The sequence below is a fragment of the Brassica napus genome, chromosome C3, assembly GCF_020379485.1.
Source record: "Brassica napus cultivar Da-Ae chromosome C3, Da-Ae, whole genome shotgun sequence".
Taxonomy (NCBI): Eukaryota; Viridiplantae; Streptophyta; class Magnoliopsida; order Brassicales; family Brassicaceae; genus Brassica; species Brassica napus.
Genome location: NC_063446.1, coordinates 56,481,028 through 56,496,225, shown reverse-complemented (window position 1 = coordinate 56,496,225; position 15,198 = coordinate 56,481,028). Strand labels below are relative to the sequence as shown.

The window sequence follows — 15,198 nt, the reverse complement described above, 5'->3', positions numbered from 1 at the left end:
GAGATTAACTAGGAATGTGATCAGATTAAGTGGGGGTAAGTTCACTCATTACAACAAATGGTCTGAACCAAGAAACACACTTGACAAGATAGTCTTAAAATTTTGAGACAAGCTCCACACAATTAAAAAAAAAAAAGATTGCATCCCTAGTGTCACGTGCCTTGGCAAAGCATCACGTGCCTACAGTCTAGGCCAAACCCATCCAAGGCAAGGTCGAGAGGAAGGAGATGCTCATTAAAGCGACGGCTAAAAGCATGACGGCGTGACCATCTTTTATGGAAGCTGATCCTCCTTTCTCGCTAGACGTCGCTGGAGTTGCCGGAGACGTTCCTCCCGGTGCCACCGGTGTTGTTGTTGTGGTGGCATTGCTTGTGAATATGGCTGCGTCTGGCGAGCTTGGCGAAATCCCGAGAAGTTCTGTTCATGCACGCACGTTTAATATATGAGGTCAATAAACAATGTCAATTTGACCAAAATATTATTTTACTACAAGAAGCATATTCTTTAAATTCAACAACAGTTTGGCACCTTCATTTCCCAATACAACAGGCATTGTTACTAAATAGTAGTATTAGTTAAATTTGTATGGTATAAACAAACAACTATAATCAGCTCATCGATTCAATGTGAAATACTAGAAGTAAAGAAAAAACGGTGAAAAGAAGAGATATTGTTATTTTAAGAGTAAATAAATAAGAGACCAACCAAGTTTTTTATTCATGATTTTTTTTTTATTTACAGCGAAAATAAATTGGTTTTTAAAATTCATATCTCAATAACACCACATTTTAAGAGTATCATAACATTTTGAATAACAATAAATTTTGAATAGAATTAATATCATCAGTAGCACTATATTTTAGTTAAAATATCAGAATTTATAAGGGGGTAACAATAAAAAAAATAATAACAATCACCAGAATTAGAAATCCAACACCCAACCGGTCCACCTAATAACCCCATCATTACTGCAAGAACCTGTTAAATATAAATGGCCCTATTTGAAAAAAAAAAACAAAAACAAATGGCTGTATAAAACGGTAAGTTGTATTTTCATTAAATGTGCTATAAATTAAATGCAAACTCTGTAAATCACCTGACGCACATGTCACATTTACGTATTTATAACAAATTGGTTAGTGGTTGGTTTAATTCATCTTCCAAAGCTCAGGCCTAGACACTGATCGAATATTCGGGTTTTTGAAGATATTTGTGATTTGCTTCGTATGCTATAGAATATGGATATCTAATTTTTCGATTTGCTTTACTTCAGAAAAATACTGATATTCAGAAAAACGGATATCCAAAAAATAAATAGATATTTGCGGATATTTACGGATATCTCATATGTTTTGATTAATGCAAATAATCCTAAAATTTTGATACAAATTTGTTTCTTAAAATATTTTTTTTGATGATATATAAGATAAAAATTAAAAGAAATAGTGAATCAACGTATTTTATAAATTTTTTTAACTTAGTTAACAATTATAATAAGACAAAACTTAAGAAAAAAAATATAATTGTCATAAATTTATTTATTTCTTTTTATGTAACATTTTTATATAAATAATAATGTGAATAGAATTTGTTACATCATATGTTAGAATAACATTTATATAATTTTATACATTTAAAACTTTAAATATAATCAAGATATATATGTATTTATATATTACCGGATCGGATATCCGCTTCCCAAAATTATAATATACGTGATTTGCTTCGATTTTAACGGATATTGATTTTTAGTATTTGCTTTGCTTCGAAGGTTTACGGATATCCGAAATTTTCGAATCGAATCGAAACAAATAACAAATAACGAATAACGAATCGAATCAAATTTAACGGATAAAATGTCCGGCTCTGACAAAGCTTATGAAAACATTTTTTTTGATACGCATGGCTAAGAGCATTTTCAATATAAAATTCTATTTTTTTCTCCAAAATAAAGTAAAAGTGAATATGAAAATAAAAATGTTCTAACTCAACTCCATATCTCGCTCTGTTATTAAAAAAGAAAAAAAAACAGATTACTCCATACTATAAAAATCACTAATCTAATTGTCTTGGTCGATGTTCCCCGATGTATGTTAAATAGAGTAGATGTGCTAGCAAAGTTAGCTAGGAAAAACAAAAAAGACTATGTAATCTCTTGGTTTTGTTAATAAGAAAATGGGTTGACAAAAAAAAATTGTCTTGGTCGAAACAATACGTCGACCAATATTTCATCACTATTGATTTTCATGTCTTATTTCTTTCTGTCCGCATTTACTATTCATTTCAAAATCATGAAACCCTACAATATACTCCCTCTGTTCAGTAAAGTAAGATTTTCTATTGTATGCACGTTTATTAAAAATTTAATAAATATTTATAATTTAATTTATTTTTTACTTTATTATACACTTTTCAATAAATTTCTACCAATGAAATTTAATCAATTCAAATATTCTCAATTAATGTTACTCAAAAGTATAAAAAAGTACCTTAACAATATAGAAAATATATCTCTGTGAACAAAGAAAAAACCTAAAACATCTTAATTTCGGGAAGAGGTAGTATAATTTGTCTAAATAGCTGGCTAGCCTCAATATCTAACTAATTTGTTTTTTTTTTTCTTTTTTTTTTGAGAAATTGCATATCGTTGATTCGAATATAGACACATGAAGATATATATCATAAGCAGATGGAGATTAAAATGTTGAATCAAAGAAATAACTCTGAGACAAATAAACGTGAAACGTACTTGGACAGTTGGAGATGCTAGCGTTGTGGAGCTGACAAGAAGTCGGAAGTTGAATTAGTTTAGCTTCTTGAACACCAAGATCCTTCAAAGTTTGTCCTCCTGACTTGGCTTGTTGTATCACGAAACACAAACACTTTGGATCTTTCTCTTTTATATCTTCGATAGCGTCACAGCACTTCTTAGACGGATTTGGTGCCTTCCCGGACGCGAAATCCAAACACAAACTCACCGTCTGAATATCTTTGCTACATTCGTCTAACAAAGATCCTCCTCCCGCTGGAGCCGCCGGTGTAGCAGCGGAGATGGAGGCAACGACCGTCATGGTTACTAGGAAGAGGTGAAAATAGAGACCCTTCATTTTCTGTCTTTCTCTTTTTTCTGCTACTTTTTCTGTTGGGGATTTTGTTTGTATTTAAAAGCAAAAATGACTTTGTGGTGTGTGGTGTAATAAATGTTACTGTGGTATGTGTAGTTGGTAGTTTAAATCAACACCTATACATATTATTAACATTAACGATACTGATATAATCTTGTCTTATTGACTGTTTTTTTTTTATAAGCTTTATACATATTATCCGATTAGCCTGGGAAAAAAATATATTTAATGTTACAGAGCGGATTAGTTCAAAAGCGTACTATATCATCTGACCCAAGTTTAGAATATTTTCCGACTAGTGCCAGAGATAGATCAATCATCTGATCCACCGTATAAACTATTTAGATCGAAGCTCAAGCCCAAATTTAGACCGACAAAATAGTGATAATTTAGTTTGGGTATTTTTATTGACCGTTCTTTTGTCCGTGTGTGGTAATATTACTGACGCAAGGGTGAAATAACACATCGGTTTTATCAATGGAAAATGCTTTTTTTAATAAAAAATGTGAAAATGTTTTTAAAATAATGCATTTAGTAGAATTTACTTACGCAAATTATTATGTAGCAAAACCATAAATAATTGGGATGTGATTTCGTGTTCATCTCAAGTAAATAATATGTCATCAAATTATAAATTTCTTTTTTAATTTTACGTTATTTTAGAATGAACTTCGGAGCAGATGGTCGCAACTCTCGTACCAAAATGGCTAACAAGCCAAGTTTGGACGGTCTTTTTTGGCTGCTAGTAGCCGGTCTTATCTAAAGGGCTTTGGACGGGGGCTTATCTAGAGCAACTTCAATGACACGCGAAGCTATTGCGAATATAAGAATTGTCGCTTCTCGGATCAGTTTGCTTGTGAGCAAAGAAAACCCACCAAGAATGCCTTTCTCAAGGGTCATGTCTGAAGAATTAAATATGCTTTTTCTCAGTTTCTCGCTTTCTGTTAACAACACGTTAAAATATAATAGCCGAGCTCCTTTGCAAACTATGTTTTTTATATACACTCTCTGATCTCTCACTCCAGTAGGGAAGAAGCATCAAGGACTGGAACTGAAAGGATGCACTCTTTTGGTTGAGGTTCTACGTTGAGTGAGAGATTGTATCCTTGATGTACATAGATCGTGGATCTTTGAGAATATCAACACCACCAGTAAAGGGTCTCCCTCCTCCACCACTGCTTTGTGATGCTACCCTTAATTTTTCCAGCAGCTTAATCTTTCCAAACAGATAATGCTTCTCTGCCTTAGCCTCTGTTGGGAAAACAAAATTCCTAGGTTACCTAGAAATGATTTAGTAGTTAAAATTTATAGGTTACCTAGGTTATATAAACTACCAAGTAATCTAGCACTTACAATTCCTAGGTTACCTAGAAATGATCTTTGAGATCATATGTTCATATTGTATTGAAATAAATCTATTTTTAGGAATAATTAAATTAAACTGTTTAAACTTAGTCCAAAAATATGTATGGACTTACATACCCCAGAACCTTCTAATTATTAAAAAATACAATAATTCGGCTTTTAAAAAAACCTTAACTTAGTCCACGAGATAAAAAAAAAAAAAAAAGCCAAAGCTAATGTTATTAGAACCCCACATGGTGAAGAATGCTAGAGAGATAAGTTGCTTCATATCTTTTTCAAGTGATTAGAATTCTGATTTTCTCCTTCGGTACCTTTATACCTTGTAGTTTTTTTTTGAGAAAATACCTAGTAGTTTATAGATGAAGTTCGTGAATACCAAATCTGAAGACATGCGAAAGCTTCTAGATTGTTTAGGTCTAACACTAAGAAAATAACTTATGATATACAGACTATCAAATTGGCGTAATAATGTGAAGGCTTCTCCTTCTTGCTACCGTATTGACCGATAAATTTCTAAATGACGACTAAATCTATGTTCTAACTTACAAACTATGACGTTAAAAATAAAATAAAAAATCAACATGATCTCTAGAACTAAAACTAGATCAACCAGTCCTTGTGCTTATTGTTGTTGAAGATCACTTTAAAAATATAATTTCTTTGACGAGATCTGAGAATTTAAAGTTGTTACTCGTGGACCATTTTACTTTATAGTGACTTATTTGATACGTCCATTAATAAATTTCGCAGAGGAGACCCTCAACTAACTAACTAACAAATATAATTAAAAACCGGGGCTTCTAGCTCAGGTGGTATAGGGTTCACGGCTGTGAGTTCCGCCACCTAGGTTCGAAACCCGGCCACTGGGGAATTCACATGCGGAACTCCAGCGCTTGAGACCGAAGACCGTTCGCGGTGAGCCACATGGTGACGCCCTGGTAGCGTCTTTGCTCAATTCGGTCTCTAGTCTGGACCACTACGGTGGGGTCAGGACATTCGGTTATAAAAAAAATAAATTAAAGAAAATTCACACGTAGGTAAGCCAGTTTACAAAAAAAATCACACGTAGGGACGACTTGCCAAAAATTCCTTTTCAGCTTATACTGCCCACTCCATTCCATTAGTTAGTAATATTAAGAGAGATTTGGTGGAAAGTGTAATTTTAGTGTTTCGATTCCTGCTTTAATTGATGTGAAACTTTTCAAAGGTACAAACCATTGACTAACGATGATTTGGTTATCAAATTCCATAATATTTAAAAGTTTGTAGATCAAACACTTGTGTTATTCAATCCTTGAGCGGTTACCTACCTATGTTTCTTCTCAGACAGGACTTATCATCAAATCTTCTTTTAAAAGAATCAAACATGAGAGTCATATGGAGTTAATCTGATCCAACTCAATTTCTTTATATCTCTCTTCTTGGTCACCAGCTTTTCTTTCATTGAATCACAAGAAATAAGAATGTTCTGACTTTAAAAAATGCATTCCATGATTTCAGGAAAGTGTTAATTAGTGGTACCAACATGAATAGATTCGGTGTTTACTATTGGTGAGGGTGCCATTGTTTGCTATCAAGATTGTTCGACTTAAAGCTATTAATTTGGAAAAAGAGGCTATTGGTACAGTCCAACCTAACTTAGACCTAATACCCTGAAAGGTTGGAACTGAGACCTGTTGCTTGCATTATTCTGATATTTTTCCTTAAATGCCCCAACATCTAAACCTACAAGAGTGATTATAAAGCAAATCTAATAAGAGTTTCCGAAAAGAAATATTTTATTAAGTCTCTTGCTCTTACGTTTAGCATCTTCTTTTGCTAGCCAGTGTGCTCAAGAGAAACCCTGTCTTGACAATAGCTTCTGTGAGTTTCATGAAAACAATTATCTTTTTATTATCGCCTCTATATCAAAAGAGAAGCATTGTAATAAATGCATTCATACTATAATAGACACGTGGTAGCTTCACAATGATTTGATAATAAGTATGCTAACGCGTTCATACTATATTCATAAATATGTTCACACTATGTACTTTGCGTTTTTTTTAATATACAACTCACATACATGGTTCCAATAAAACTCTGGATTTTTTCGGTTCGAATAAAAATAGATAACGAATCAAAATCCAAACTATATATATATATATTTATTGTTTACGGATAAAGTTGAGCAAAATATTCATAAATTTTGATTCGATTTGTTATCCGTTTTGATTTGAACCAAAAAATCTAGATATACGTAACTCTACGAAAAAAATCAAATACTAAAATACAATATCCAAAAATGAAGCAACTCACAAATACTAATATTTATAGGACCATATATCTAATTTGATCTTTTATATGCATATATATACATATATGTAAAGAATTATATATATACGTTATATATATTATACTTTAAATCAGTTTTACAATATTTTTATGAATTAAATTTATTATATTAGGTACTAGAATTTAAAAAGTTAAATAATGTTTTATTTTTGTAATAAAATTTTATTATTAAAATTTTTAAATATTTTTAAAATTTTATTTTATCTACGGATCAAATCAAATATTCTTTAAATTTCTAAAATATTTCGGATATCTGAGTCACTGAATACCTAGGTGGCTAAAGATCGAATCGACATGAATGCTTCCAAATACCCAGATATTCGATATGTGCCCACTCCTATTTACGGATACAACTTTATTTTCTTTATATGAAAAAATGACTAAGGTCAATGCCTTTTTTATTTTAAATTAATTTTAATATTATCTTTCATGTATTATTTTGAATAAAAATGTCATTTAATATTAATTAACAATATCTTTATATATTTGTCAACTATTTTTATATACTTTTTACATACACATACATGTGCACTTTGATGTGAGCACCTTGTAACTAAGTATTCACCACAACTGAAGTATCTAATTTTTTTGAAAGTTGAAATATTTTTTTTAATGCTTCTTTCAGTACCGACCAAATTGTAGTGAAATGATTTGTCTTAATAATTTTTTTTCTTTTTCTTAAACTATTATCTGTTTAGAAACTATAATAAGAAACTATTGGTTCGACATGACGACTATCTAAAATTCATAACATGAAAATAAACAAATAATATTAATTTTTGGTTTTTACCAGAAAAAACCAAAATCAAACATTTTAACCGAATAAACTAAAATGAATATTAATTTAAAATAATAGTTATATTTTAGAAAATTAAAAACAAAAAAAACTTAAAACCGAACCAATATCTAGATTAAATACATATAATTTTTTTTATTAAATTAATAATCACATCCCGCACAAGGCGCGTTATTACCTAGTTATTATTATTTGTTTACGTCACATCTAATCTATTAATTTAGGGTCCTATTTTTATCTACTATTAATAAGTCATATTAAGACCACCTAAAAAATTAGGTAATATCACATATTTGATTACTTATATTAATAATAAACCAACTATAAATTTAAATTTTATTTTAATAATAACAAAATCTGTTGAGAAAAAATCTACAAAATCTTACTAATCAATTTTAATATTTTTTAAAAATGACATATTACTTAATTTTGTAATTAGTAATATAGTATTATTATAGTATTATTTTGTCCAGAAATTTCAATCTCATTTCGGATTTGATAATCTGGTCACAGTGGATCCAGTGGGACGAAGTGGTGGACTAGCGCTTTATTACAATAACGAGTATCAGGTTAATGTTTTATATTCAAGTAATCGAATGATAGATGTGGAAGCAGTGGCTCTTGGAAAAACGGTATATATGACGTTTGTGTATGGAGATCCAGTTCAAGACCTACGAGAACAAGTGTGGGAACGTTTAACTAGATATGGAATTTCGCGATCCGAACCTTGGTTTATTATTGGTGATTTAAATGAGATCACAGGAAATCATGAAAAAGAAGGTGGAGCTTTGAGAAGTGCGAACTCATTTGTTCCTTTTAACAATATGATAAGGAATTGTGGTTTACTGGAGTTTCCTGCCAAAGGAAATAAGTTGTCATGGCAAGGAAGAAGAGGCAAAGGCAAAGGGGCAGTAATGGTCAGATGTCGTTTAGATCGTGCATTAGCGAATGAGGAGTGGCACACGCTATTCCCCTGTTCGTATACAGAATATTTAGGGTTGGTGGCATCGGATCACCGCCCAGTGGTGGCTTACTTAGAAGATAAAGTTCTCAGGAGAAAAGGACAGTTTAGATTTGATAAGAGATGGGTTGGACAAAAAGGCCTTCTGGAATCAATTACAATGGGATGGTCCGATAATAGTGAAGGAACAGGAACTGGTATAGTGGCAAAAATTAGTAATTGCCGCCATGAAATAGCCAAATGGAGGAAAAATAATCCACCTTATGGGAAGGAAAAAATATCAGACTTACAGAAAGCTCTTGAAGAGGTACAAACAGATGATACTAGTTCTCAGGAGGATATTATGGAGGTGTCTAGGAAGTTGCAAGAGGCATACAAGGACGAAGAGGAGTACTGGCATCAGAAAAGTAGAAATATGTGGTATTCATCTGGAGACCTCAATACAAAATTCTATCACGCTTTAACTAAGCAACGAAGGGTCCGTAATAGGATCGTAGGGCTATATGATGTTGAGGGAAATTGGATTACAGCGAATACTGGAGTAGAGAAAGTTGCGGTTGATTATTTTGAAGAATTATTTACTACAACTTCTCCATCGGAGTTTGATGATTTTCTCTCAGAGGTAACACCGGGCATAACTCCACAGATGAATCAACGATTATTGAGGATAGCGACAGAGGATGAGGTCAGAGAGGCTCTGTTTATGATGCATCCAGAGAAGGCTCCAGGACCGGATGGTATGACAGCTCTGTTCTTTCAACATTCATGGCATATTATTAAAGTAGATTTGGTGGAGATGGTGAATGATTTTTTGGTGTCTGGAGAAATGGATACAAAGTTAAATATTACTAATATTTGCATGATTCCAAAGACAGAGAGACCTACAAGGATGACGGAGTTGCGACCTATCAGTTTATGTAATGTAGGGTACAAGATTATTTCGAAAGTTTTGTGTCAACGGTTGAAGGTATTGCTACCTTCCCTAGTTTCAGAAACGCAATCGGCATTTGTGGCAGGGAGACTGATCTCTGATAATATCCTTATAGCACAGGAAATGTTTCATGGATTACGGACTAATGAGGCGTGTAAAGGAAAGTATATGGCAGTCAAAACGGATATGAGTAAGGCTTATGATCGGGTTGAATGGGACTTTATTAAGGCATTATTACAAAAAATGGGGTTCCATGCTCATTGGATTAAACTAATGTTGGAATGTATATCATCAGTTCAATATCGGGTTCTTTTAAATGGCCAACCTAGAGGACTTATTATACCACAGAGGGGCTTACGTCAAGGAGATCCGTTATCTCCCTATTTATTTATTCTGTGTACCGAGGCATTGATATCAAATATTAAGAAGGCGGAGAGGGAGAAACAATTAACAGGAATAAAGGTGGCCAGGGCATGCCCTTCAATATCTCATCTGCTTTTTGCGGATGATAGTCTCTTCTTTTGTAAAGCTAAAAAGGAAGAGTGTCATACTATTCTAAAGATCTTAAAGGAATATGAGAAAGCTTCGGGTCAACTAATAAACTTTGATAAGTCTTCAATTCAATTTGGACACAAAATTGAAGAATCTGTCAGACAGGAGCTAAGAGATATTTTGGGCATACAAAATCTGGGAGGAATGGGAACATATTTAGGATTACCGGAGAGTCTTGGGGGTTCTAAGATACAAGTTTTTGTCTTTGTTCAAGAGCGGTTAAATAATAGGGTCAATGGTTGGACTTTTAAGTTCTTTACGAAAGGAGGAAAAGAGGTGATTATCAAATCCGTGATTACGGCTTTGCCAAATCATGTGATGTCGTGTTATCGTTTACCCAAGGCTACTGCAAAAAAATTGACGAGTGCGGTAGCACAGTTTTGGTGGAGCCCATGCGGTAGTACAAGAGGGATGCATTGGAAATCATGGGACAAAGTATGTGTAAGTAAGGAAGATGGAGGTTTAGGTTTTAAAGATATCACTGACTTTAACACTGCGATGCTTGGTAAACAATTATGGCGGCTGATAGAAAAGCCAAATACTTTATTTTCTCGAGTTTTTAAAGGTCGGTACTACAGGAATGCTTCACCCCTGGAACCGATTCGTTCATACTCTCCGTCATATGGTTGGCGGAGTATTGTTTCTGCTAGATCTCTGGTAAGCAAAGGACTAATCAAAAGGGTGGGAACAGGATCTTCTATATCAGTATGGAATGATCCTTGGCTCCCAACCACTCGCCCGAGACCAGCCAATAAAAATCAACACAATCTTTACCCAGACCTTACAGTGGAGTCGCTTATTGATCCTCATTTGCGACGATGGAATTCGCAGGCGATTCAGGCTTTGGTGGATCCACAGGATGTGAAATTAATAGAGAGTATACCATTGAGTAGAACTCTGATAGCAGACAAGGATGGATGGCATTTCACAAATAATGGAAAATACACGGTTAAATCTGGATATCAGATTGAAAGGATATATCCAGATAAGGCAAAACCACCAGTAGTGTTTGGACCCACAGTGAATATTTTGAAAGCATATTGCTGGAAAATACGGTGTCCACCAAAGATTAAACATTTTCTATGGCAATTGGTGACAGGTTGTATAGCAGTCAAGAAAAATCTGCATAAGCGAGGGATACCCGGCGACATTGTTTGTGCAAGATGTGGTGCGGAGGAGGAATCGATCAACCATGTGTTTTTTGAATGCCCTCCTGCACTTCAGACATGGGCTCTTTCAAAGATTCCAACATGTCCAACATTGTTTCCAACAAGTTCTCTCTTTGTGAACATGGATCATCTTTTTTGGAGAGTTGTTCCACAGATGGAGGATCATCAGTTTGCATGGATACTATGGTATATATGGAAGGGAAGAAATAATAAAGTTTTTAGTAATATGGATGTGGATCCGTTGGATACCCTTAAACTGGCTGAAGCGGAATCAAAACTTTGGGCTGAGGCTCAAATTTTGAATGATAACAAGAGGATCCAACCGGTAGGGGCAATGATTCTTCCGTCAATCCCAGGAAGATGGTGTTTTACGGATGGTTCCTGGAAAGAAAATGATATTTTTTCTGGCCAAGGATGGTATAGTACTCTAGAGGGATTTGCGGGTTTGATGGGTGCAAGGAATGTTCGGGCGTCACTTTCTCCCCTTCATGCAGAAATGGAAGCCTTGTTATGGGCAATGGAATGTATGAAAAACTTACGACAATTTCAGGTTACGTTTGCAACGGATTGTTCTCAATTGGTGAAGATGGTTTCAACACCAGAGGAATGGCCAGCATTTGCAAGTTATTTGGAGGATATAAACAGCTTGAAAGAGAGTTTTTCCCACGCAGAGATTATCTATGTACCAAGAACGCATAACAAGAAGGCGGATAGCTTAGCCCGTAGCGCTAGGAAGGAAACGTCTTTTGTAGTTCACATGGATCAAGATCTCCCAGTTTGGTTCACAGAGTCTATATGAGTCTGTAAAGTTGATGACAAAAAAAAAAAAAAGTTAACTAAAAATTTATTATAAAACAAAAAAAATAAGAATTATATACTATTTTTTATAAATTCTATATAATTATATTATGTATTATATAAAAACAGAAGTGGCATATGAGTTAAATAAATTATCACTCATCATTAAAATGAGTTAAAATTCGTAAACTATATAATATTTTATTCAAAAATAATTTTATTAACATTAGTTAAACTTTTATATCTATAACTATATATTATTTTTTATTTATTTTTAAACTCTCAACAATATATTATTTAAAATATTTATATACAAATATATAATAGTATATAATGTCCTTTAGTTTAAATACTATTTAAAATATATATTATTAGAAAACTATGAAATTTTAGTAATTCATTTAAAATATTAATGATAAAAAATTTAATTATAACAAAATCTGTTGAGAAAAATATAGAAAATATTACCAAAATTTTAATATTTTTTATAAAATAATGTAGTAACAAAAACAAATCAAAATTCATGTAATATTTGAAACTCAAAAATAGTAGTGTAATATTTTAAAGTTTTCTTGAAAAAATATAAATTTTGAAAATAGATATTCAGACTCAAAATGATAATATTTCAAATTTACAAAAGATAAAATCATAGATAATAAAGAATAATGTTTTGAAATGCACCACAAAAAAGAACTATATATGCTATAAAAATTAAAGCAATCTAATATTTTGAAATCTTAATTAAAATAAAAAAACTTAATATAATAACATCCAAAAATATCCTATATCAATAAAATTTTCTAAAATAATATGATAGATGCTACTATGTATAAAATTTACTAAAATCATAGGGTTATATTATTTAAACAAAACAGTATTTTTACTTATAAATCCTGTAAATACTAAAATAATATGTTAAAGTATATTTTTTAATGTAATTATAAATTATCTTAAACATTTTTCTTTTCTATAATATTAATAAATAAAATTTAAAAATTACTATATCAAAATGTATAAATTAAAGAAAAAAACATATTTTGAAGGAGGTTATCTATTTGATTATTTTATATTGTTATTTTATTAATAATGCCTAATAAAAAATATAAAAAATAATATTATAGGGTTACACAATATACTAAAATAAAACTATTTATTTAAAACATTTGTAATAATGTCAAGTAAATTTATAAAATGAAAAATATCCGCACGGATGTGCGGGTTAAAATCTAGTATAGTATTAACTTTCACTATATTGAATTTTACAGAAAAAAGTTTAGTGTTTAAGTAAATTTTCTCTTTGCTGGATAAAAGGAGATCGAGAAAAACGGGAAAAGAAATGGCCACTTATATAGAAATCAATATTATGTAAGTGAAGGTGTTTTCATTTTAAATGTGTTAATTGTTAAGAATTTTGAAATCAACTTTTGACCAAAATTAAAAGGTTAGTCAGCTATGATTTGATCCTCAATCATATAAATGGGTGAAATGAAAGTCGTATATGAACTGTGATTTGTAATATAATACACTGATTTTATTTTCTAATTTTTTGTTTACCAATTTATGCACTTTTTGTTAGGTGATGATTCAACTTTCTTTGGAAAAAAAATAAAGAAAGGACAATTTTAACCTTTTTGAGTTTTCAATATTATTTTGAAATATATGCCAAAACTGAAATAATAATTTCTAATCATGAAAATTGTTGGCATATTTTTAAAAAAAATATAGTTAAAAAAATGAACATGGTCGACAACAAATAATTTGTAAATAATTATAAAAGTGGAAATTAATAAAAGTGATTTTTTTTTTAGGTCCGGTTAATTATGCTATTACAATGATGAGAAATATTACATAGACGATTCTACAGCCGATAATTTTACCATCTTGTGTGAATACACGTCTGACTGCGCCACTTCGAATCGCTTTATTAGATTCATGTCCGATGGTACGTTCTGCACCATACTGAAGATCTCTTGTAACTTTTTTTATTCTATAATCTGCGTAATTTGAATTTTCTGGAATCCGAACCATAGACTTTTTTAGGGTAGAAGCATTAGTAAACATTTAATCAAACAGCTGAATTAACGGGCTTCTACCAATAACAGTGATTCACGAACGCAGAGAGAGGAGTAATATTTAAATGTAGATCTAAATAGCCGACATACGCATGTATGGTCGGCGCGTGTCGGCCGTCGAAGTCGGCAAACCCTCAACTCTCCCTCCAATACCATTCAAACATTTGTTTTATTCTTTGCTTTAAGTAACAGTATCGGTATCTTTTATTACTAGTTAACAACTGTAACAACAATAGTACAAGATGTGGGAACCTTTTGAAGAGTTATAAATGATTTTCTCCATATTGGTATTGTTTAAATTTTTTCACTTATATTATAAAACAAATGGTGTTGCTCAAAAAAAAAATTTGCTCAAAACCAAAATTATAAAACAATTAGTGTTATTTTCTATCAACATTTATTTTGTTTGATTGTGCTAGTTGATAAATTTAAAACACAGACAAAATTCAAAAATCTATATGTTATCATTTTATTAATAAAAATTTAAAATCTAAAATATTATTAATACGAAATTGCAAAAATTAAATTGTATAGTAGTTAATTTAAGTTTAAAGTTATAACTCTCTTTAAATCTGTGTATGCAATTTTTTAAGCAGTTAAGATATTTAAAATACAAACTATTTTATATATTTTTCTTTCAAATCTATTTTTTAAAATAAACAACAAAAAATGTTTACATAGACAAAATTTTAAATCCAAATAATCGATAATTGAAAGTTAAATGTACTATAACTAAAATCTAACTTAGAAATTTGAGAATTTCATATGCAAACAATATTGCCAAAATACTTTAAAGTGCTTACCAGCTAAGTCAATTCACCCAAATTTGTATAGTTCTTGTCATCTTTAATTAATACTATTAACTTGTACATTCGTTAAGAAAAGAAAATAGTTTGCAAATTAGTTAACCCTCTACCATGCTTGTGTAGTTCATGAGAAAGGAAAATGAAAAGGAGAGCTTTGAAATAAAGACGTGTTTAATAAATGTCGGTGAAAAATGGACCTCTCATTAGCATCACCATTCATACTTCGACCGATCCAATACGTCAATAGCTGTTTATTATACATCACATATTAATTATTATCACTCGACGA

At 31.5% G+C, this 15,198-nt stretch overlaps 1 protein-coding gene across 1 annotated transcript; it reads right to left on the bottom strand.

The window, feature by feature from the left end:
• Positions 1 to 4: 4 nt before the first annotated feature.
• Positions 5 to 3,164, bottom strand: LOC106389568 (non-specific lipid transfer protein GPI-anchored 1). Its single transcript, XM_013829860.1, has 2 exons — positions 2,750 to 3,164; positions 5 to 417 (listed from the first exon to the last, which is right to left on the bottom strand). The coding sequence occupies exons 1-2, from the start codon at positions 3,105 to 3,107 to the stop codon at positions 188 to 190; spliced, it is 588 nt and encodes a 195-aa protein (XP_013685314.1). The 5' UTR covers positions 3,108 to 3,164; the 3' UTR covers positions 5 to 187.
• Between the last annotated feature and the right edge of the window lie 12,034 nt (positions 3,165 to 15,198).

Excerpts from the sequence above, each read along its gene's own strand:
- LOC106389568 (XM_013829860.1), bottom strand. The coding sequence starts at position 3,107 with ATGAAGGGTCTCTATTTTCACCTCTTCCTAGTAACCATGACGGTCGTT. Across the intron at positions 418-2,749 it reads TAGCATCTCCAACTGTCCAA|AACTTCTCGGGATTTCGCCA; the intron begins GTACGTTTCACG and ends GTGCATGAACAG.